The following is a 23108-nucleotide window of genomic DNA, read 5'->3' on the forward strand; positions in this document are numbered from 1 at the left end:
CCAGGTCAGGGTCCAGGAATCAGGCCTGGACATTGAGGTTGGTAGAGCAGGAGGGGAGACTAAGGAGGACTGAAATCTGAGTCTGCTCAATGGCAGGCTTGGAAGCACAAAGCATCAGAAGCAGTATGATCAAGGCCCAGGTGGAAGCAAATTCTCTTCCCCACATCAGGCAGGATAGAAGCCTGGGAAGAACTTTCTCCCAGAGAGAACTCTGATACACAGAGGCCCTGAGGACGAGTCTGGTGTGGTGTGAGGGGTTGATAGGATATGATTAGGTTTAGTGCCAGAGCCTAGGAATGGCCTTGGCAGACAAGGGGGTCCTTTATCTAATCACTGTCCCCCAAGAGACTTTGGGTCAATTATTCTAAAAGCTAAGTTACCATTTAACTAGCTTCTAGCTGAAATTTCTGTGGAAGGAGTTTACTCATTTGGTTACTTGAGTTTTGATTAATAGCCTCTCTATCTGGAAGGATACCCCAGGAAGATATAAGATCCAAGGTCAAGAATTCCATGGATACTTAACCAAGATTTTTTTCTTAATGCCTAAGAGAAGCACAGTTATACTTGCTTTCAGTTTATTCCATTATAAATAGTCTTAATTAAGTTCTGTAACACAGAGTTTCAGGTTCTTGATGATTGGTGTAGACCCCAAACAATTCTTTTATTGATCATCTTGGTCCCACTTACAGGCAGTCTCCTAGCCCCCTTCAGTCCAGCGTTGGAGGTGGGGGGAACTTTGGTTTAGGCACACAGCTTAGAGTGCCTGAAAGTGGTTACCAAAGCAAAACGCCCTGAAAGGATTACCTGGGAAATAGAAGGTATGGGGACAAATGCAGTCTGAGCCTCCTTGGTGGCAATCATGGTCTTTAATTATTAATTAAATCACATCTTTGATTTGGAAGCAAGTTTCAGCTGGTAGGTGCTGGTTGAAGTACAGAGCTCAGAAGGAAAAAGACCTTAAACCTTAGTTCTTTGGAGATCAGCCCCTCCCCAGCATCATCAAACACCCTCTTTCCTTCCTTTGGTTCAGAGCTCTTCGAATAAGTCGCTTTATGCGTATTTGACTACTCTTTTATCCCGTTAGGTCCATTTGAGTGACAGAAAAAGACAGAGTCCTCTTCCCCGAGGTGGGGCTTGCGAAAGACTAGTCTCCATTATGTTTTTCTCTTCCTCCTCCTCCTCCTTATTCTAGAACTCTGCCTCCATCAGGAGTGCAAGGGTCCTTGTAGAGAGATTCCTGGTCAAGAGGAAAGGTAGAGGTACCAAACCTGGTTTTGACACTAGTTTATGCTACATGGTGCCCTTGAGCAAACCTCTTTACCTCTCATGTGTGAAAGGTTTGCATGTGTGTGTGTGATTCCTTGTATGTAAACCCACGTTACATGATCCCTAAGGCCCCAGGACTCCAGACAGTTTATGATTTCTCTCCCACTATGGGCAGAGGTGAGTAGACCTGATGAGGATTTCAGGTCTTGGTGAGTATAACTCCACCAAGAGGAGCTGCAGTTTCCAAGGATTCCGTGATGTTTACAAAAATGCTGCTGGCCGGGGTGACGGCCTTTCTGTCCCAGTGTCTAGAAGGCTGCCTTGGTTCTGGTGAATATCCAACTATGTATTTTCAATGAAGGAAAGAAGAAAAGATGAAAGAGAGGGGGAGATGGAGAGAAGGAGGGGTGGAGTGAGGAGGAGAATCCCTTTGAGCATCCCATGCAGTGAGGGGGCACGCAGTGAGGCACCCTGGAGCTGAGGGCCCCGAGGATCAACATGATTCTGAAGGTGATTGTCATGGATGGTGGGAGGGCACAGCTGGTGCCTAGGCTTCACTGGGTGCCCCCTGGACGTCGGCAGCCATGTTGTTGGTCTGGAGCAAGAAGGCAGTGTAGGCCATATCAGCTTCCTCCTTGGAGGACTAAGGGGGCAACAGGACAGGAGTCAGTGTTTGGGGTGTTGGCTCAGCGGGTGGGGGTTGGAGGGAGGGTAGGCACTAAATATATTGAGTACATAATCCTGGCTTAAGCAACCCCAGACTGTGTTGACCTGCTGCTCTTAATCTAGCTCCCCATGCTCACCAATGATGAATTTTGAGAAACGGAAAGTTGCAGTTTCTAAAAATATCTCCCTCTGTCTCACTACCGCCTTCCGACACATGGAGTGGAACCACCCCTGTTGCCTGGGCCTGTCCCCGGAAGCTCTGCCCACACAGTACATGGGCAAGGTGGTCTAGGCTGATATCAGCCACAGGACCACTATCTTAAAGATGGAGCTTTGCAACAACACAGGGCTGGAGGGGAAGCCCGTCTTCAGGACTAGCTTATTCCCCTAATTGTTCCAGATTCAGGGTCTCTGCTGCTTCAAGGGAGAGTAGATACGGTAGCAAGTATTTACACGCTGGGGTTAAGGAGGCACAGCGAGTGGGAGGAGGGTAATATGTGACCCAGAGTCAGAAGTCACCTCTGGTAGGATTTCAAGTCATATGGCATGTGGTTGGAGTGGGGAAGGGCTTCTAGTGACTATCAAATTGCCTGCTGCCAGCAAATGTCTTTTAGACTCAGGCAAAAGGCTGGTCCTGAGAGCAAACTCTCAAGGGAGGGTGCGTGGCCTGAAGTCCACAGGTTCCACAGCTCAGGAAGACAATTCACCTAGGCACTGGCATTTGACATTTGACCTTTCTTATTCTGTGGCTGAAGTTTCTGCGCACTTCCTTCTGAACCCCCAGTCTCCCTCCCCGCTGCATGTTCACAGCCTATAAATGCAGCTCATCTCCTGCACCTCAGCCACATTAACACCACGGCCAGTAGGATACGTCTTGCCCTCAAAAAGTTGACACTATCTTCCCTATTCTGGCATCAGCCCCAACTCTGAGATATGACTACAGACCCTCATGCTGCACTTCCTTGTCACACAAGTGGGGCCGCCATCTCCCTCTTCACTCTTACCCTTTTTGCTTTCTTGGGTTCTTCCGTCTCCATGGTATTCCCAGTGGTGGCGCTGAACTCTATGTGAAGAGCAAGGTGGGGGGATGAGCCTTCACTAGCCTCATATTCCCACCCCAGAGGCAGAGTCAGGTATAATTCTTGCCCTCCCAGGGGTTGGGCATTCCCTTGAGTGAGGGACGTACCATCTTTTCCTCCAAGAGATGTTTCCTGAGTGACTTGAGAGGCTCCCATGTTGTCATTGGCACCAAATTCCCTGGAGTTCTCGAAGTCCGACATGCTAATGTCTGTCCTGTAGCTTCTAACCGAAATCCGATCTGTCCAGGAGAAAGAGGAGTCGGTGTAGGGACAGAGGACAAATGTGAGCAGGACATGCTGCCTCTGAGGGAGCCCCAAAGGATAGCTGGAAGGGGCAGTGTGGTAGGTTGCTCACCTCTGACTCTGACCCAGAAAAGAACGGAAATGATCAGTCTCCTTCTCCATCCCTTCTCACAGATAATCAAGACTCAACAACCCCTGACCCTTCAACGCACAGTGTCTCATTCTGTCCTCACATCAGCCCAGTGAGGTGGTTATTATTATCCCTGCCTTGAGCCCTAAGGAAACTGAGGCATGAAATGGGGACACCCAAAGTCATATAATCAGTCAGTTCTCAAACTAGGGTAGAAGTGTAGTTCTTCCTGAGCTCCTCCTCCTGCCAATCCTGCCTCTAAACTTGAACCCCGAGCCATCAGAGATGATGTTCCAGAGATAGCAGCACTTTAATGTACATTTTGGGTAGGAGCTTATCTTTCCCCATCCTGCTTTCCCAGAACCCTTTCTTGGAACCTATGAAAGAAAAGGAACTGTAGTAGGGCCCGCCCGGCCCCCCCCCCCGCCCCACACACACGAAGGGCAGATAAAACCCCATGGAGGCCCAAGGACTCAGGGTTGGAGATGGGGGGCAAGGGATCTCAGGCACTCACCAACATTCTTCCTGTGCCGTGCTCTGAGCACCCCCACTACCACGGCCCCCAGTGCCAGCACCAGGCCCAGGGGCACCAGGGTAGAGACAAGAACTTTGGAGCTCCTGCCTTGTCCCGCAGAGCTGGAAGAAAGACTGAGTTAGTCACTGGAAGGGAGACCTGGGGTCCCAGGATGTGCTGACAGGTTGAGTCTCACTAGCTCCTTCTTTCAGTCCCTTCTCTTGACGTGGCCCCCTAGCTCTACTCTTCTAAGGATACTTCTCAGATATGGCAAAAGCAAAGCCTGGGCCTTCTCTGCGTCCCAGGCCTGGGAAATTAAACTGAATGGTGGATGCCACTCCAGCCACATGAGAAGGGCAGAGGACCCTCCTGAGCACAGACCAAGACAGTGAAGCCTTCTTCACTATTGACAGGTAGACAGGCTCTCCTCTGTGGTCCCCATGGCCCAACCTGAGGTCCTTGTCCTCACCTGTCCGTGTCCGCGGATGCTCTGCTCTCACCAGCGGGGTCTCCAGTATCCTTCACTGGTCTGTCCTCCACAGAAAGCCTGGGATCCTGAATCACTTTGTTCTCAGTCTTCCTGACACTTGACTCTACTTCCTCTTCACCAGGAGCAGCCCTCACTTGGCTGACATCTTGGGACCCTAGAGAAAGACGAGTGGGACTGAATGATTGTTCTTTGTCAGTTTTCACTCCCTGGAGTTAGGGAATCCGTGGAGTGGGACTCCATTAGCAATCACAGGGTCAGGGTGAGATCTCAAGGCTGTTAGAGTGGAGTCCAGGATGACACTAGAAAGAGAGGAGTGATGGTCCTCTCTAGCTTGTCAGATGATCTCTGTCCTGTTCACACCAAATCCATGTCCATCTACAAGGATCCATGGCATAGACCCGGCTCTGTTTCAGGGCTAACCTATCATTTGGAGACGGAAGTTTTTCTCAGCTTTGAAACCCTGCCCAAGGTCCAGGGACCACAGGACTGGGTGCAATAGTGCTGTCCCCTGGTGGTAGCTTGGCAATGGGTCCCTCAGTGAACCAGACCAGCTGCACCCAGATACAGTAGGATTTCTAGCGGGACTAATCACACCCTCATTAGGAATAAAACATTTTATGTGACATTTTAAAAAGAGACTTAAGACGCAAACTTTCTAGAAGGGAGTGCCTTAATTTTCTTTACCAGATCTTGTACATGAAGATATCTGGTCCTCTTTTGACAGTAGGCTTTGGCAGAGCATACTGCATGTGGTAGTGACTTTGAAATTTCTGCATATAGAACGTCTCTCCCATAGAAAGGGCTTCAAAATGGCCTGAAGGGACAACTACGGGACTTGTCTTGAAGCTGAGGTCATATGGCAAACCTATTAATATTTATTTATTTATTTATTTTTAGTTAGTATGCTTATTTCAGATGCTCTTTTTAGAGGGTTAAATGAGACTATATAGAGGCTAAATCTCCCCCTGCCTCTAGTCTCTTATAACCAAACCTAAAGGCCACCCCTGTTGGAGAAGCCTGTAGGCAGGAGCCTTTCTCTGATGTCCCCGGGGTGGGGGAGGGGGGCGCGTAGGCCTCGCCCTCAGAGACTTACCCCTTACCCTCTCCTCGACTGCCACATAGACAGCCATGGTCTCCCCGTATCGGTGGCCTTCCTTCACCCCGCACCAGTACCAGCCTTCATCCTCCTTGGCAACTGGGTTCAGGGTCAGGGAAATTATCTGGCTCTTCTGGTCACAGTTCACGAAGGCCTGGCTGGGGCCATCATCTTGGGTGGGCAGGGTCTTGCACCCTTTGTTACTCCACTTGCACCAGTATTTCTCATAGGAGTAGTATTTGCACGGGAAGTGGCAGGGGAGCTTGAAAGTCTCTCCCACCCAAGCAGTGACGTTCTTGGGTGCCTTGAGGCTCGGTTCTCCTGGAGCAGGGAGGGAGGGAGAAATAGGCACACAAGTTGGCATTGGTAATGCTGCAGGGAAGTGACTGTGGTGAGGACATTTGTCCACAGCCCGTGTCCTCTCTGGATAGCATTACAAGTAAATACATGATACTGAATACATAAAGAATGCAATCATGTACCTATGTAATGATTATTGTTGATGACCCCCATACATTAATCTAGTCTATCATAAAACACAAACTCTTGACTTCAGTTTGCTTTCCTTGTTCCTCTCTTCTCTTCTAGACTCCATACAAAGAGCTGCACTCTACTTCAGCTGATGCCATATATACTGTGAAAGAAGCCAACGTTCTTGATAATAAAAGGTTCTATGTGGGGTGGTCTGGTGAGTGTGGGGTTTTCTCAGGAAAGGGTGGTTGTTACAATTATGAAAACATGACATCTCGGCAGGGGGGCTCTCTCCCGAGGTCTGTCCCATCAGCATGAGATGAGATAGAAAGAAGAGTGGTTCCGGGTGATGTCGCTGTTGACTGGATGATCCTGGGGATGCCTCCCCTCTCTTTTGCCCCAGTTCAGCTCTTACCTTCGACAATCTTGAGCTCCACTGTGGACCTCCAGCGAGTATCGCCACTGGTCAGACACCAGTAGAAGCCAGCGTCCTCATTGGTGAGCTGGTTGAGTAGGACTGTATAGGTGCCATTGCCTGGCTCTTTGTATAGCGCGAGCCTGCCCTCATACTGTTCATTAACCAGCCCCTCACTCTCTACCAGCTGCTGGCAGCGGCCATTTGGAGTGTCTTCCCAGCGACACCAGTACTTTAGGCTATCTGCTTCCTTAGGGTTGTAGGGGCAAAGCACTGCCACGGAGCCTCCGACCACACCTTTCACCACAGAGGGACTCTGGGGCATCGTGGTCTCTGAAAGTACAGACAGAGATGGAATTTCAGAACATCAGCAACATGGTCTTGGCAGTCTCTTCCGCATGGTCTCAGCCAGAGTGGGGAGTGAGGTTTAGACTAGAAATGAGAAAGACTCACTCTCCTTAGAAAATGAGAAAGACTGTCCTAATGTCACAGAGCCTATGGCTGGAGCCATCCAACCAGACTCCAGTGATCTTCACCACTAGCCTTGGCATCTCATTTTCTTTTCCCACCTTATTCTGGGCAGAGAATAGAAGGAGTTTAAGGAGAGGCCATCAGTCCTTGAACTCCTTGGGCTTCTTACAAAATCTCTCCCTATGTAACTATTTGTCAGTTTATTAGCTCATACCATAAAAACGGTCAGATGGTTTTTCTCCAAATTAAGAAAATAAATTTAGAATGGTATGATTTAAAATATAAACTATGTAGCACAGAAGGTTTAATTGGTTAGGACCCTGAGGGCCATCTCAGAAAAGGATGGCCATTCTCCAATAAGCCAAAGCTGAGGTTCAGTGGGGATGCTGAGCTATGAAGATGCTGAAGAATGTGATGAGGACTGAGCTGGGTATAAAAATGATGGGCAGAGAATGTGAGCCCCTTAAGGAAAGGTCACAAGAGCAGGGACACTGAACTGCAAGTACTGGTTTGCTGTTTCTCGTGAGGGTAACTTTATACGGGATGCTCCCAGGTGAAAGGGAGCAGGGATTTAATTATTTCACCACCCTCCTGGATTGCCAAAGTACAGCTGAGTAGGCCAGATGGTGCAGAATAAAAAATAACCCTATGAGATGTTGAGGAGGAAATTTAGAGGCTGGGGCATTGCCTTCCTGGGAGAGCTCTGAGACCAAGAGAAGCCAAACTTTCTCCCATTTGAGTGTGAAGGATGAGGTGCCATTCTGCTCAAAAGACAAAGAGAAGGGACAGGTGGCCTCTGCAAGCCCAGGGTTCCATGCTAAGTCCTTATTGTGGCTCTTGGAGACCCAAATGATCTACAGGTTTTGCCTCAGTCAAGTGCTTCACTCTCCTTTCTGTTAATCAGGGACAGCCATTGAAAGGCCTTTAATAACCTAATTAGTCATTACACAAGTAATAGGTAGTAGGTAACACAAGGCAGAGGCCGTGTTTTCTAGCTCTCCTGTCCAGCTGTCCACGGGGACATGCAGTTCAGAGTTTGTCAGGGAGCAGACATCGTCAACTGACTAATCGATACTGGATAGACTCATAGGGTGGGAGCCAGGTGCCCTCCTGCTGGGATGACTCTTCCCCTCCCAGTCTTAGGTCTCACCTTCATTGACAAAGAGTTGCCATATCTGAGTGGGTGAGCCTTCATGAGGTTGGCCATCAGAGTGGGCTCCACACAGGTAGTACCCTGCATCCTCTTTCCTCAGGCCGGTGATATGCACACTGAAGAAGCCTTGGTCCCTGGGAGTGAGCAGGATCCTGCCCTCAAAATCCTTAGACCTCTTCCCCAGGGTGTTGATGACCACGTCGCAGTCTTCCCCATTGCTCATTCGGCACAGAAATTTGGACACATCTGCCACCTCAGAGCCCAGGGCACAGTCAAAGGTCACTGAGCCCCTCAGGTCTCCATAAAGCAGTTCAGGCTCAGGCTTCAGCACTTGGAGGTCAACATTGTGCTTATCATTACTGGAATCATCCCCAGCCTGGCAGACGTATATCCCAGCATCGCTGAGCCGGATTCGTTTGATAATGAAACTGAACGTTACTTGACTGGTACCATCAATATCGATGACTGTTCTGTTGCTATAGTTGGGGTTCACATACCCATTGGAGTCAGTGACTAGGACACAGAACTGGCCTGTCTTCTTGCACACAGACTTCCTTTTCTCAGAATTTTCGGACTGGAAAGGGCAGTTAATGGTCACTGTTCCGCCCAAGTCAGCTATGTAGACTTCAGTGTCATCTCCGACCCCAGGACCTGCAAGACAAGGGACAGGTGGCAATTTGTGATTTCACTCTCTTGAAACATAGGGCAGTCAGCATTCCCAGTGAGGGCCTGGGTGTGCCACTCACCTTCAGAGCTCTCCTCCCCAGAGGGACACTGTCAGAATATGTCTTCCAAGACTGAGCCTCATTGCTGTGTCCTCCGTGAAGCCTTCCCTAAACTGACACTAATCTCTTCCTCCTTTGTGCTCTCTTGACATTTATAGCTGTATCTCTTTTACATCTGATCTTGCATATAGTTAATTATGTTCCCCACAGGGTGGAAGTCCCTTGAGAGCAAAGACATCCCTTACACATGTTTGACTCCCCTGCAGTGCCTAGCACAATGCCTATACATAGGTGCCAAAATTAATGTGTGCTGAAATAAACAGAATGAATATAAGTAGAGGGTGATGGATTTCAGTGTGTTGTGATAGAAGTTTCTAAAATTTACAACAGTCCAAACATGGAATGGGCTGCTTTGTAAAGGAATGAATTTTTGCCATTTGAAATGTATACTCGTGGTCTCCAGTGTTCTGGACATCCTGTATAGAGTCAACTCCAAGCTCTCCTCAGCTCTTAAAATTCTCCCATTTTATGACTCTACATGACCACTTGAATGAACTCTTCATTTAGTCCACAGATAATAATAGGCACATCCCAAAGGAGCAAAACATATCTTTGAGAACCCCTCCAGTTTTCCTCCCTTAAGACCTCTTTCTCTCTTAATTTCTTCTCGACTATCTAATACGCCTTGGTCATTGAACCTGGACAGAAAGATCTTTCTTATTTTTCTCTTTTCTCAGTTAGAACAGGCTTGGTCAGTGGCCCACTCCTTCAGAGCCCTGGTATCTGGGCAAGAACTGATCATTTAATTTATGCTGAGGGTGTTGATGGACTAATGGATCCCAGGTAAGAAATGCATTTTGAAAGAAGCCTTCTGGTGTCGTAAGGTCTTGATCTGAAGGGTGCAACAATGGCAGGAATTTAAGAATCTCTACAAATCTCTCCCTGCCTTTTCTGTCTCCCTCAGTTCAAAACCCCTTTGCTCCACCTGCCACAAACCCGGTGACAGATCTCTTCCTCCTGATGCTCTTCTAAGCTATAGTCTTAGTAAAGCCCTAAAATGTGATAGGCCTTGAAGACCTAAAAATTCCCCCCACCACCCCCAAGTAGGTCCTATAGGTCTCCTTTCCATGTTCTATTATGTAAAGTCCTTGCCTCTGGAAGGACACACAGCCTTCCCATCCCAGGCCAGACGCGCTTCCCTCTGAGGAAATTCTTCCTGAACCCTCCAGTTGCTCCCGACATGAGCCCCTCTCACTTTCCCAAAGGAGCCCAAGGAGCCTAGATTCTTACCCTGGCTGACCTCCAGGCTCACATCAAAGTTGAGGCCTCGGCTACTAATGCCCAGACCACACTTGTAGCGTCCAGAGTCATTCCGGGTGAGATGGCCAATGTTGACCACAAATGTGCTGTTCTCGGGGAAGTTGGTGAGCTTGGCTCTGCCCTCATAATCCTTGGAGATGTAGCCCTCCGAAGAGATGAGGGTTGTGCAGCGGCCCTTGGCTCCCTGCCGGCACCAGTACTTCCGGGTATGCCGATTGACAGAGGTGGCCGGATAGTAGCATGTGATGGAGGCTGAGCCACCTTCCACACTGCTCACCTCCTGGGGACCAAATATGGGACTCTTCATAGAGACCACTGTGGGGAGAGAAGACACAGGTTTTCTGAGGCCCGAGGAGGTAAAGCCTGCTGAAAGGATCCTGATGGCTCACCGCGAGGAGATGAAATTTTCCTCCTGACGCATGTACCTTCGGCGGGTTATTTGCTATGTACTACAGCTGGATAATTGTTGTGATTGGGCATAAAGAAGGATTAATCAGTATTAAATTCTAACTGTAACTCATTAAAATTAATCACTGTAAGGGGGTGCCTGGGTGGCGCAGTCGGTTAAGCGTCCGACTTCAGCCAGGTCACGATCTCGCGGTCCGTGAGTTCGAGCCCCGCATCGGGCTCTGGGCTGATGGCTCAGAGCCTGGAGCCTGTTTCCGATTCTGTGTCTCCCTCTCTCTCTGCCCCTCGCCCGTTCATGCTCTTTCTCTGTCCCAAAAATAAATAAACGTTGAAAAAAAATTTTTTTTAATTAATCACTGTAAGGACAATGGAACGGCAAACTTACTTAATGATAGGCTTTTTCATAAAAAAGCCACTTTGTAGGATGCTATGCCATTGCCTTTATTATCTATTATTTTCTTATATTTTTAAAAACACTTGGCAGATCCTTTTTTTTTTTTTCCCCAGCAAAGATACTGACAGCCAAGAAGGATAAGTCATTTCCCCCAAACTCCATAACAACTCTTAGAGATGCCAGGTTTAAGGTCAAGATCTTTTTTTTTCCCCCCTCCTGGTGAAGACCTTTCACCAGACTTCCTGGCCTTGAAGCGAGGAATTGCCATTCCTGTCCCTGTCCACCCCCAACACTTGGTCATCCATCTATGTTCAGACATGACCTTTCTGTATCATCTGTGAGACTTCCTCCTTGAGGGAGTGCAAATTTTGAGAGTGGCATCCCTGCGGATAGGGTTGATTTCAGTGCTCCCAGGGAAATGGATCCTGGAGAGGTGGGCTGGGGCCTGACAGACGCACCTGGGAAAACCGCCAGCAGGCAGGTGAGGAAGAGGAGCTTCATCGTTGGTGGCTCTCACGGGGCTGGGCCACCCAGGCCAACTTCTTTCGTGGGAAGCTGAAAGACAATAGCACAAAATATGAAGCTCTTGCGTCTTCCAGGACTAAGTTGGCCTTAAAGTTCCTGTAACACCTGTTTGGTTTTGTAGCTCCAGTAACTGACATAAATTCTGTTGAAGGAATGAATGGCTCCGCCTTCCCCATTACGGCTCAAAGTCCCATTATCCCCCAGTACTTTTTGTTCCTTAATAGTCGTGTGTAGATTTTTGTCTTCTCAACTATGCTGCCTGCTCCTTGGGGATGGGGACACAGGTGCCATTGTTTCTATATCCCCGTCTGGGAGGCATGGTTCTGGGCAAGATCCATAAGGTCTCAGGAACAACTTGCTGGATGATTGGTTACTACCGAGTGGCCCCATCTCTCTGTTTCAGCTGTGCTCCCTACATCCCTGGAATCTTTTATGGTGTGTTCATATATGTAAACTGAGACCCATAAAGGAGGCCTGGTAAGGATTAAAGTTGTAAATGTAACAATGGTGGTGTCTTACCATGATCTCTTTCCAGGCACTGTGTTAAATAATGTATGTGTATTATCTCATTTAAACTTAATATCTCCCATTTGCAAATGACATATCAGACAAAGGGCTAGTATCCAAAATCTATAAAGAGCTCACCAAACTCCACACCGGAAAAACAAATAACCCAGTGAAGAAATGGGCAGAAAACATGAATAGACACTTCTCTAAAGAAGACATCCGGATGGCCAACAGGCACATGAAAAGATGCTCAACATCGCTCCTCATCAGGGAAATACAAATCAAAACCACACTCAGATATCACCTCACGCCAGTCAGAGTGGCCAAAATGAACAAATCAGGAGACTATAGATGCTGGAGAGGATGTGGAGAAATGGGAACCCTCTTGCACTATTGGTGGGAATGCAAATTGGTGCAGCCACTCTGGAAAACAGTGTGGAGGTTCCTCAGAAAATTAAAAATAGACCTACCCTATGACCCAGCAATAGCACTGCTAGGAATTTACCCAAGGGATACAGGAGTACTGATGCATAGGGGCACTTGTACCCCAATGTTTATAGCAGCACTCTCAACAATAGCCAAATTATGGAAAGAGCCTAAATGTCCATCAACTGATGAATGGATAAAGAAATTGTGGTTTATATACACAATGGAGTACTACATGGCAATGAGAAAGAACGAAATATGGCCCTTTGTAGCAACGTGGATGGAACTGGAGAGTGTGATGCTAAGTGAAATAAGCCATACAGAGGAAGACAGATACCATATGTTTTCACTCTTATGTGGATCCTGAGAAACTTAACAGAAACCCATGGGGGAGGGGAAGAAAAAAAAAAAAAAAGAGGTTAGAGTGGGAGAGAGCCAAAGCATAAGAGACTGTTAAAAACTGAGAACAAACTGAGGGTTGATGGGGGGTGGGAGGGAGGGGAGGGTGGGTGATGGGTATTGAGGAGGGCACCTTTTAGGATGAGCACTGGGTGTTGTATGGAAACCAATTTGACAAGAAATTTCATATATTGAAAAAACAAAAACAAAAAATAAAATAAAATAAAATGTTATCTTGTATCAACAACAACAACAAAAAAGAAATGTTAAGTGGTAGAAGAAAATCATAGAATTTGACTTCACAACACCGAAGTCTGCCACATCCTCCAAACACAGATAAAATTATTTATTTAGAAACACTTAGTATATCTCTAACAGTTTCCTGAAGTTTGTGAAAATATGCTGAGCTGCTCTTAAAAAAATTAAAGAATGAAAATAAGCAATAAATAAATAAATAAATAAATAAATAAATAAATAAAAATAAACTTAATATCTCCCTCTGAAATGGACGTCCTTCTCCACATTTTACACAGGAAGAAATGAAAGCTGCAATTTAAGTGCTTTCCCTAAGGAGTTAAGTGTGAGGGTGGGCAGGGTGAGGGGTGGGGAATGGGCAAGATCTGAACGCAACCTCATCAGACTCCAAAGTCAAAGCCCTTCACTTTTCCCAATGTGCCGCGTTGCGCCTCAACACAGCAGCAGGCTTATCCTCGTGCTCATTCCTGTCACTCGTAGAGCCCCGTTGCTTATCAAAGCATTGTCATTTATCTTTTTACTGGGGCTTTATAACTTCCCTTTAACTAAAACAGAATGGATATAATTACAACCATTTTATGGATAAGAGAATCAAGATCTTGAGATGCTGAGTGATAGGCCCAAGATTTCCCAGGGACTTGGCTTCTGTTATCCTACCTTGTGGCTTCCGTTATCCTGCCTTGTGGTTCAGGACAGATGAAGCTGGAGAATCCAAGATAAGGCCAATTGGAGGGTTCAGTGCATGCAAACCTTGCCACATCTGTGGATGTAGCCCTGGGTTGGGGCAGGGAGTGCGGTTTGAGGGTCCCAGGGTTCAGTCTTAGGACCCAAACTGAGGCCCAGAGGAGGAAAGAGGTGGACAGAGGAGTCCCACTTTCCCAAGGATTTCAACAGGTTTAACCTTTGGAGTGGTTTGACAATGGGAGCATTAAGGGAGAAAACCATGTCAACAAGCACAGGGCAATAATGAGCACCCATAAAGATAAGGAAGCTCTAAGCAGTTAGGAGCCCAGGGAGTGATCTCTCAGGCTCCCCTTGCCACCTTCACCCTTGTTCCCGCTCCCCGAGACTCCCTTCACCAGCCTGAGCCAAAGGCAATAGAGTTGTTTATCTTGGTTATTTCTTTTCCGTGGGGGAATTTCCCAGCCAGGAACCTTTTTATTTCCTTGTGGAGACAAAGGTATTCTGTTTCTCCAGTTCTTTGGAAGAGTAAGGAGAGTGGGTTAGGGAAGGAGGGGACAGACAGGGGGGTCAGGTGACAGCTTGAGGTTCCCTTGATTCCAGTTAATTGCCCCAGACCTTCCACACCAGGCCAATGGTTAATTTCTGGGGTAGGTCCTTAGCCAAATGCTCAGGAGATGCTGACTGGGGGGACCCGGAGTGGACACTACAGGTCACCATGAGAGAGACTCCCAGGCGGCACCAGGTGGCAGAAGGCTGAGAAGTCTGTCTCCTCTGGAGGGCTTGGGATGTGCTGGCTGCAGAGTCCCAGGGAAATTACCACCTGCCATTTGCACCGGCTTTGGGTGCACTGACAAAATGCCACATGCTTTAAGAGCCTAAGCCAGCAGTATTTTCCTTGGTTCTGGTTCCTCTTCTCATCTCTAGATAAGCAGTCTCCCTAATATGTCTGTGAGACAGGAAGGGGTCTTCCCATGGGCTGAGTTGAGGGGTGCAGTTTCTCCTCTGGATTGATCAAAGCGATTTTCTCTGGGTCACAGAGAGGCAGAGGCCAGGTTTTCCCAAGTGGGGGTCCCCACTTCTGCTCCAGGCTTCCTCTCATTTGTCACATGCTTGGATGGCTGCGAATGGCCTCCCGGAGAGAGGATATGCAAGTGGACCCTTTACACTTTGCACAGCCTCGGGCCAGGGATGAGAGCATCGGGCATGCACAGCTAGCTGGAAGGCCAAACCTGGCCGAGAGTAACCTTGGTGAGGAACACACAGGCTGGTTGCAGGGTAGATCATGGGCGTGCAAGGGTACACCCACTCGGAGAAGCAGGAAATCGTCTTTGTCCAAAACTAAACTTGAAGCACGCTTTCTCTGCTAGAAGCTGAGGGGGTCCTGGGCTTTGAGAATCATTAGAGATCCCTTCCTCTCAAAACCAGACATTCCCCCCAAAGCGCATCAGGTCTCAGGGATGCCCCAGTCATGGTGGTTGGAGTTGGTTTAAAGCAGTTGTGGAAGGAAAGAGCATAATATTTATTGGCCACCTACCATGCACCAGATGCTTTGCTAACTGCTTTTCTTATATGACTTCATCATCACAGCATCTCAAGAGGTAGATCGTCATGTTGTAAATGGGAGATGTAAAGGTTAGAGAGATGCTTGGCCCCAAGACCCACAGCAGAATTGGATCACTACGCTATTATCACTCCTTGGATGAACAGAGGGACCTGTCCTTTGGGGATCTACATAGGCTAGGATATTACGATGAAGGCATTTTTTCTCATCCTTAAAGATGAGAAAACCACTTAAAGAGGAGTGGTTTTGTTTGGTTTTACTAGCTAGGCTAGGATATTCTAAATCATTTCTCATGTTACCCAGTTACTACCTCTGACATATTTATAACATGCCCACACAGTTGTGGATTGGGGCAGGATTTTCAGCTGGGCCGGAGAACAGAGTTTGTCTCCTTATAAAATTACTCTGGCTGGTTCCCCTTCGGTTAGAGTGGCTGAACTTCAGCTCTACTGGCTTGGAGTCCAAATCTTTGCCCATCGAATTCATAGTTTCCTTTTCTATTCAGAGGGAGACGGATCTCCCAGACCGGGTCCTAACGTGGCTGCTGGTGAACCACATGTTTCAGTCACTCTGAGCTCTTCATCTGTTGAGTACATAATAGAGGGCCCTAGGGCTCTTCATCTGTTGAGTACATAACAGCCCCCGGGGCTTCAGAGATGACAGACAGCACGCACTACGGGGACATAAAACCAAGCTGGCAGGTTCTGACAACTTCCCATGAGTGTGAACTTGGAGAAGCAAGAAGCTTGGAGCTCAGAGAAGTGGTGGACCACTGGCCTGGCTGGGGATGAGGCTTTCCTTGGCCTGGACTGAGTGGCCCCTTCCCCTGCCTCCAGGAGAGGCACTGCCTGAGTCCATTCGGGACCACCCCTTTAATCTCCCTTGAGTGGTGGAGCCGAGCACATACTAGAGTGATCCCGGAAACCGCGTTATCACTGAGGGAGGGAGAGCAGTCTGTGTGCTTTGGAAGGGCCTCGGATTTGAAATGACAAGTGGGAGTTTATGAGAGTTTATGTCGTTTATGTAAGCCCCGGACTGTGGGACAGCCTCCAAGCAAAAGAAACGTTCAGGGAAGCAATAAGAATTCCCTTCTTGCCCATTAGAGGGCAAGAAGATGGGGAGAGAACAGCCAAGGGAATCAAAGAATGTGCGAGCTGGAAAGATCCAAGACTTTCTATTCCCATCCCTGTCGTTAAAGCAAAATTTAAGCGGAAATTAAACATTTGAAATACCAGCTCCATGAAGCTCTGGGAATAAGCCTCATGGATTTCCAGATGCCCTTTTTGCAAAAACTTAGAACCCTATTATTGATTCCATCCCATTCTGCCTTGATGCATAGATGCTTATCTCACAGGCTTTCTCAGATAGCTAGCTCTGCAAGGCAGGGGCCAGCTGAGATCGGCCTCCCCCACACAGAGGGGCTTGCATCGCAGCGTCCGGCAAGACCTGGCTGCTCAGCAAAGCCCGATGGGATCGGAAATGGTTACATCCCCATCCCCTGTGTGGGAAGGGCAGAGTCAGGGTTGGTTTCTTTCACTTTGCCAAATGCCTTCTTGGTTCTGGGCTCGCCAGGGACAGTTGCATGAAAAGGGGCCTGGAGGATGGAAGAGAACCCAGAGGTCCTGAGTCCTGCTCTGTCACAGGCTACCAGAAGAGCTCTACCACTTGGGCAAAACATGCCGGCTCAACTCCTTCATCTGTCGAATGAACATCACCGTCCCTCAACTCTTCTAGAGACAAAGCTTCTGTGGGGTGGAGGACGATGGAGGGGAGAGCGGGACATGCATATGGAAGTGCTTTCTATAGTACAAAGCGCCCTTCAACTGTAGGAGGCAATAGTCAGTTTAAGGATAAGAGAGTGCGGGTCTGCGCACCTGACTTTCATGGTTGCCGGGCGCTTGGAGAGCAGCACAGATCATGGGCTCTGCAGCTTGGTTATCAGCTCTCGCACGCGGGGTCTGTGTGGTCTGGGGGTAGGGGACTTAAACTCTTTGAGCCTCAAGTCCTCATTTGTAAACTGGAGACAATTGTACCTAGTATAGAGAATAGCTATAAGGACTAAAGGCCACAACATAGATATGTAAAGTCCTTAGCATGGTATCGGGCTCAAAATATGTTAGTTCCTTTCCCAACTCCTCTCTAAAATCAAAATAGTCTGTGTGCCCGGATGACTCAGTCAGTTCAGTGTCCGACCCTTGCTTTCGGCTCAGGTCACTATCCCAGGGTCATGGGATCAAACTCGGGCACCACACTCAGTGTGGAGCTTGCTTAAGATTCTCTCTCCCTCCCTCTCTCTCTCTCTCTCTCCCTCTCCCATCCCCACCCCCACTGGCACGTGTGCTCTCTCTCTTTCCCTCTCTAAAAGAAAAAAAGTAATAAAAATAAAATCAGCACAGTCTTCTCTTTTTCACGTCCTAGAGTGACAGGGGAATAGAAGCCTCTTCACTGGGCAACCTTTGCAGACGGGGGGTGAGCTACCCAGATTGGACCAGCATGGCCTGAAGGAAGAGAGTAGGTTAGAAGCAGGCGATATAATTAGAGCTAGCACATACAGAGTTATTCTCCAGCGCTTTACACGTGTTAACCTCACTTAACGTTTTGCAGCCACCCTAGGGAGGGAGAATAAAACGGGCAAACCCATTTCACATTTGAGACAATTGAGGCACAGAGAAGTATGAGATTTGCCCAGGGTTACAAAGTCGGTAAGCAACCGCCATGGGATTCAAATTCAGGTTCTCTGGACCAAAAGTATAAGCTCTAAGTCACTATGCTGCACGAGGAGGGTCTTGACATTGAGGGGAGCAGTCAGGAGAGGAGGGAGCAGGAAATCCACTCTTAAAGAAGTTAGTCCAGTTCTCTCCTCTCCACTTTTCACGGGAAAGACAGTTCCTGGGAAGAGACACTTGAACCCAGAGGTGGGTGCCAACAGAGAAATTTCTTCCTGAAAAATAATAATAGCTGCTATTTACTTAGCATCTATCATGTGTAAGTCATGTTATGTTTGTTTCCGATAACCAGACACATTGCCCCAAATTTTTTTTCTAGGTGACTTTGGAATCCCAACCCCAACCAACACAGAGAGAGGGCAAGACATATGTGAAGAGGGTCTCTGCTGAGCACCTGCATGCATAATAGTTCTCTCTTTTTTTTTTTTTTAAGTTGGGTATTTTGTTTTCTAGGTGATGGCAAAATGTCCCCATGACCATGTTACAATGACTGTACCAAAATGTTATCATTCACACTCGCTGGGTGATTTTACACCACTCACATTAACTCGGGGAGTCTTCGTTTCCTCGACTATAAAGGGGATTGTGATACCTACGTGGCCCGACCACCCGGATTTGTCTCAGGAGGGGAGGAGAGGAAGCTGCGAAAGCCCGTGGAAAGTGGATTTGCTACGTGCCAGCCACTATCCTCGCGCTGTCAATAAAATACAGCCACTGAGGTCTAGAGGCGCTAAGAGAGAGGCAATGATTACAGAGCTACTGGCTCCCCTGACTCCTGGTTCCTTGCTCTCTCTGCTACATCTCCACATCCAAGGCCAAGGAGAAGGACGGATGGATGAAGGGTTCCGGAGCTGGCTCCGGTGGGCAGATCGCTGCCTTCTACCCTCACCCATGAATGAGCACATCCCCTCTTCAGAGGTGGAAGAAGCTAGAAGTCCCCCAGTGAAGAGGCAGAGGGATGGCGGAGGCTCTGGTGCAAAACAGCACCAGCAGCTCAGGCGGCCCCAGTCCTGGGGGCAGTTACACAAGCGGAGCTGGGGGTGCTGGGAAGGGAGCTCGCACAGTGCAGCAGCTTGCGCACGACGGTTGCGTGGCCGGCTGGGGACGCCGTCAGGATGGACAGCGGGAGAGCACGGGGGGCGGGGGGGGGCGGGGGGTGCTCCTGGCTGCAGGGCCAGCAAGACCATCAGGACGCAGAATGCCGTCTGTGCCTGGAAGGGGGCTCTGCCCACCTTGCCCACTTACCCCGGGGGGACCTCATTTGCCCCACCATGGCGAGGGCAAGGTGATAGGATGGCACACATCATGCCTCCGTGTGGCAGGAATCACCTGGAACAAAGCTAGGTTGAACCCGGAAAGGGTCCCCGAGCCTCTCCGAAAAAGGAGCTGCGCGTACCCTCCCCAGGGAGCTGGATGTGGAAAGCTCCGAGCCTAGAGGAGTACCCGCTCTGTGCCGGGCACTCTGCATGCGGTCTCTTACCCAGGAGCGCCTGGCGCTCGGTTAAGTCCCTGAGTAACGGAGCTAAACTGAAAATCACCAGGCTCTGGTTATTTTTGCTCTGGAGGTTACAAAGCAACTTCACACGTATTTTCTCGTTTGCACCTCACACACCCGAGGGATAGGGATTATTTGCATCCCCACTTAACAGATTTAGGAACCGCGGCGCAGAGAGCAATCACGTGACTTGCCCAAGGTCACACACTACGTGTGTTAGACTGTGGAGGAGTTGGTAGGGAGTTCTGGAGGCACGCTTTAGAGCAAAACTACACATGCTGACCACAGACATTCCTTCTGCCCACCTGCTGCCGTTTCACAGACATGGGGAGGGGGTTCCCCACTCGCTCATCTCTGGGGGCCGCGCACCTCTGCTCCCCGGCCACGTGCTCAGCCGCGCAGGCTGCGCCCCGTGTCCCCCTCACCCCTCTGTGGGCTGGTCGTTGTGAATGTAGAGGGTTTTCTGAGCCGCCGTCCCAGTCCCTTCCCAGAGGGCATCGTGCTGCAGATCCCAGAACAGCACACTTACTTTAAGCCACTGTCTTCTCTCCTGGCAACTCAGTTTCAGGGGCACAGCCTGCCGGCCAGTCCACAACCTGGGGCTCTCCAGAAGTTGCCAGCAGGACACTGGATGCGGCTGCCAAAACCGAAACTGTGTGCAGTGCTTGACCCACACCTGGGCTCTTAAAGGGACACTCTCCCATAGGCATGGCGGCCGGCCAGGGGCACGTGACTCTCAATGATCCCTTGCTCTCTTTTCCTTTTGGCTTTTCTGACTGGTTCCACTTGCTTCCCCTTGACCTTGGGGAGACTGTTAGCAGGGAACCCTCCATTATTGCAGCTGCAGGATGCGAGACAGAGTATCAGGCATGAAGAGCCTATTCTGCCTTTTTCTAGCTGCAAGATCCTAGGCAAGGCCCCTTCATGTTTCTTCCCATCTCAAAACTAGGGATAGTAATCCCAAACCTGCAGATTGAGGGTATAACCAGATACCCCCGGTCCAGGTGTGGAATGAAGTTGAAGTGCATTTGATGGGGCACAAGTGGCAGGAACGGCTCTCAGTCCATGGCCTCTCATCTCTGCTCTCTCTGGAAACCCCCCCACTTTCTAGGATACTTAGCCTGGATTAAGTCCACTCTTTACATACATCTTGCAAAGAGCCCCCTTCTACCAGCCCCAGTGCTCTCAGGAACCGGGGGGGCTGCGGATCTTCCCATTCTACTCCCCACAGGGATTAAACACTGGCTGCTTCTGGGCTCCCCTAAAAATGGCGGACCACGGAGTCCTGTTGGGACCCACGCTCTGAGCCACAGCAAAGTCGGTGTTGATCGACTGAGCTGGTGGCGGAGGAAAACCTCCTTCCCTATCTCAGTTAGTCCTTAGTGGTCTTCCGGACATGACCTGGTTAGGATTCCTGGGGTGCCCCAAATGCAGTGCTGTGTCACACAAGTGACGCCCAGTCCCCAACATGCACACATATGTCCCCCCAACACCCCTCACCATAACCCCCCCCCCCCATAGAATCCTGCCCCATCCTACCTGTGCAGGACTGACCCAGGCTCTCCCTACAGCGTCCTGCAGAGCAAACCCCAGAAGGGGAAGGAGAAAAAGAGAAATAGAGTCCCGGTAAAAACACACGGCAGTTAGAGCCCCGGGTCTTATGTTAGCTAACCACTTACTCACGAGTGAACATGAACTGGCAACCAAGGAGTTGAATGGCCACAAAAGAAATGGTATTTTCTAGCATGGAGCTTCATTTCTGACCCCAAACCTACAATCTGACTAATGTAAGAAAAAAAAATCACCTAGTCGTTTCCAGGCAAACTGGGTTCGATTCAGTGATCTCTCTGTCACTTCACTCTCGATTTAAAACTCAATCTCATTCTGGATTTACTTTCCTTTTTGTCTCCCTTCTCTCCTCTGCTTTTGTGTGAAGTCTGGGCTAAGTGGGCACGGACAAGGGGGTGGCTTATGTCAAGGTTACTGTCGAGGCAATAGAAGGAAGGTCCTATGATTTTGGTCTTGCTTTGTTGTGGTTGTGCGTTGGCCTCGTGCTGGGAAGGAAGAGCCCTGTCTTCTGAAATGTACCTGGTACTGAGGATCCGTGGCCTTTATCCCCGCTCATCCTGAGACATCTGTGGTCCACTCTGTGCTCCCCTTGTCCCTACCTCTGGGCTCCTTCAGGTAGGACCCCTGCGACCTCTCGGCCCTTCCTTGCCTTTCCTGTGGACGCAGGGCGAGTTGGGCTCATCATGAGCCTCCTGAGGCCTTTGGGAGATCCCGTGAAGCAGAGCCTCATTCTCCCCCAAGCGCCTTGTAGCCTTCTGCGCCCCACTGCTCCCATGTAGCCAGAGTTGCAGTGAATTCTGGCAAGACTGCAGACCACCGAAGTTCTATGCAGGACAAGCAAGGTGCAGTTCCCCCGGGCTCTGGCACCTCCAGCCTGTTCTGGATATTTCCATCGCTGTCCGTCTCCTCTCCCCAGCTGCAACCCGTGAATAAGCACCCCCCCCTGCCCCCGGTAGTGGGTGGGAGGGCACACAGGTACCTCAATAGCTATGCAATCTTTCTCCTCCCCGGGTCCAGGGTCGCTATCAGTGAGAGGATGTGAGGGAAGATGGAGATAGTGTGGGGACAGGGATAGGACAAGCCTGCTTCTGCCAGATTACAGCTCCCTTCAAAGCTTTGCCATCTTATGCCTCTCTCCTTTCTCATTCAATCATCGGATACTTGTAGGCTTTTGTTTTCTTGTTTCTCATTAACTCACTTCCCCCAAAGCAGGGCTTATCTTGGGTCTAGTTGTTTGAGCTGGAGTGGGGGTTAAGGGAAGCCCACTGAATACTAGGACGGAAACTTGATAAATGTAGGCTTGCAGGGAGGGAGGGAAAAACACCCCTAAAACGGTGTTGCTTCTCAGGCTGCCTCCGGGGCCCCAGATCTCCCACCCAGTTTCCTTATTCTACACTGGGGAGAATTTCCTAGGTTGTGTCCTGGTGTGTGCTCCCAGAAGTCCCCAAAACCGTCTTAGCAGATCGTGTCAGGCACACACACACACACACACACACACACACACAGCCCACCTGGCCTACTGATCCAGCTTAGGGGAAAGGGAAAATGAGAAGCAGAACCCAGGGAAGAGCCAGAAAGTCAAAACCCTGCGTCCTATTTTGGGCTCAGCCACATGCTAGCGGTGTGTTCGGAGCTACCTAACTTCCCCTCTCTCACTGTGGCTTCCCCATCGGGAACTCAGTGGCCCTAAAGCATAGCTCCTGCCTCCCAGTCCCGAAGGCGGAGGGACAGCCCATCACTCAATAATAACAATGATGACAGCAGTAATCATACCTTTCAAAACTTACATCACGGCATCTACTTTAAAGTTCTCCCCTCCCCCCCTCCCAAAAAAGAGAGAGAGGTTAGAGTGGAAGAGAGCCAAAGCATAAGAGACTCTTAAAAAATGAGAACAAACTGAGGGCTGATGGGAGGTGGGAGGGAGGGGGGGATGGGGGATGGGTATTGAAGAGGGCATCTTTTGCGATGGGCATCTTTTGCGATGAGGGGTGTTGTATGGAAACCAATTTGACCATCAGTTTCATATATTTAAAAAAATAAAAAAAAATAATAAAGTTCCCCACTCCCTCTTAAGAGACTAATAAGAGAAAAATATACTAATAAGAAGAAATAAAGCTTCT

At 49.2% G+C, this 23108-nt stretch overlaps 1 protein-coding gene across 1 annotated transcript; it reads right to left on the reverse strand.

Moving 5' to 3' along the window:
* Positions 1-847: 847 nt before the first annotated feature.
* Positions 848-20095, reverse strand: PIGR (polymeric immunoglobulin receptor). Its single transcript, XM_040463490.1, has 11 exons — positions 19949-20095; positions 11300-11396; positions 10010-10354; positions 7992-8645; positions 6371-6703; positions 5482-5805; positions 4368-4542; positions 3899-4020; positions 3119-3250; positions 2937-2995; positions 848-1909 (listed from the first exon to the last, which is right to left on the reverse strand). Exons 2-11 carry the CDS (start codon positions 11340-11342, stop codon positions 1814-1816), a joined length of 2283 nt encoding a protein of 760 aa, XP_040319424.1. The 5' UTR covers positions 11343-11396; positions 19949-20095; the 3' UTR covers positions 848-1813.
* Between the last annotated feature and the right edge of the window lie 3013 nt (positions 20096-23108).

The sequence above is a fragment of the Herpailurus yagouaroundi genome, unplaced genomic scaffold, assembly GCF_014898765.1.
Source record: "Herpailurus yagouaroundi ecotype Mexico unplaced genomic scaffold, PumYag 403, whole genome shotgun sequence".
Taxonomy (NCBI): domain Eukaryota; kingdom Metazoa; phylum Chordata; class Mammalia; order Carnivora; family Felidae; genus Herpailurus; species Herpailurus yagouaroundi.

Coding starts and splice junctions, on each gene's coding strand:
- PIGR (XM_040463490.1), bottom strand. CDS start 11,342: ATGAAGCTCCTCTTCCTCACCTGCCTGCTGGCGGTTTTCCCAG. Junction 8,646..10,009: donor GAGCCTGGAGGTCAGCCAGG/GTAAGAATCTAG, acceptor CTTGTCTTGCAG/GTCCTGGGGTCGGAGATGAC. Junction 5,806..6,370: donor GGAGCTCAAGATTGTCGAAG/GTAAGAGCTGAA, acceptor TCCCTGCTCCAG/GAGAACCGAGCCTCAAGGCA.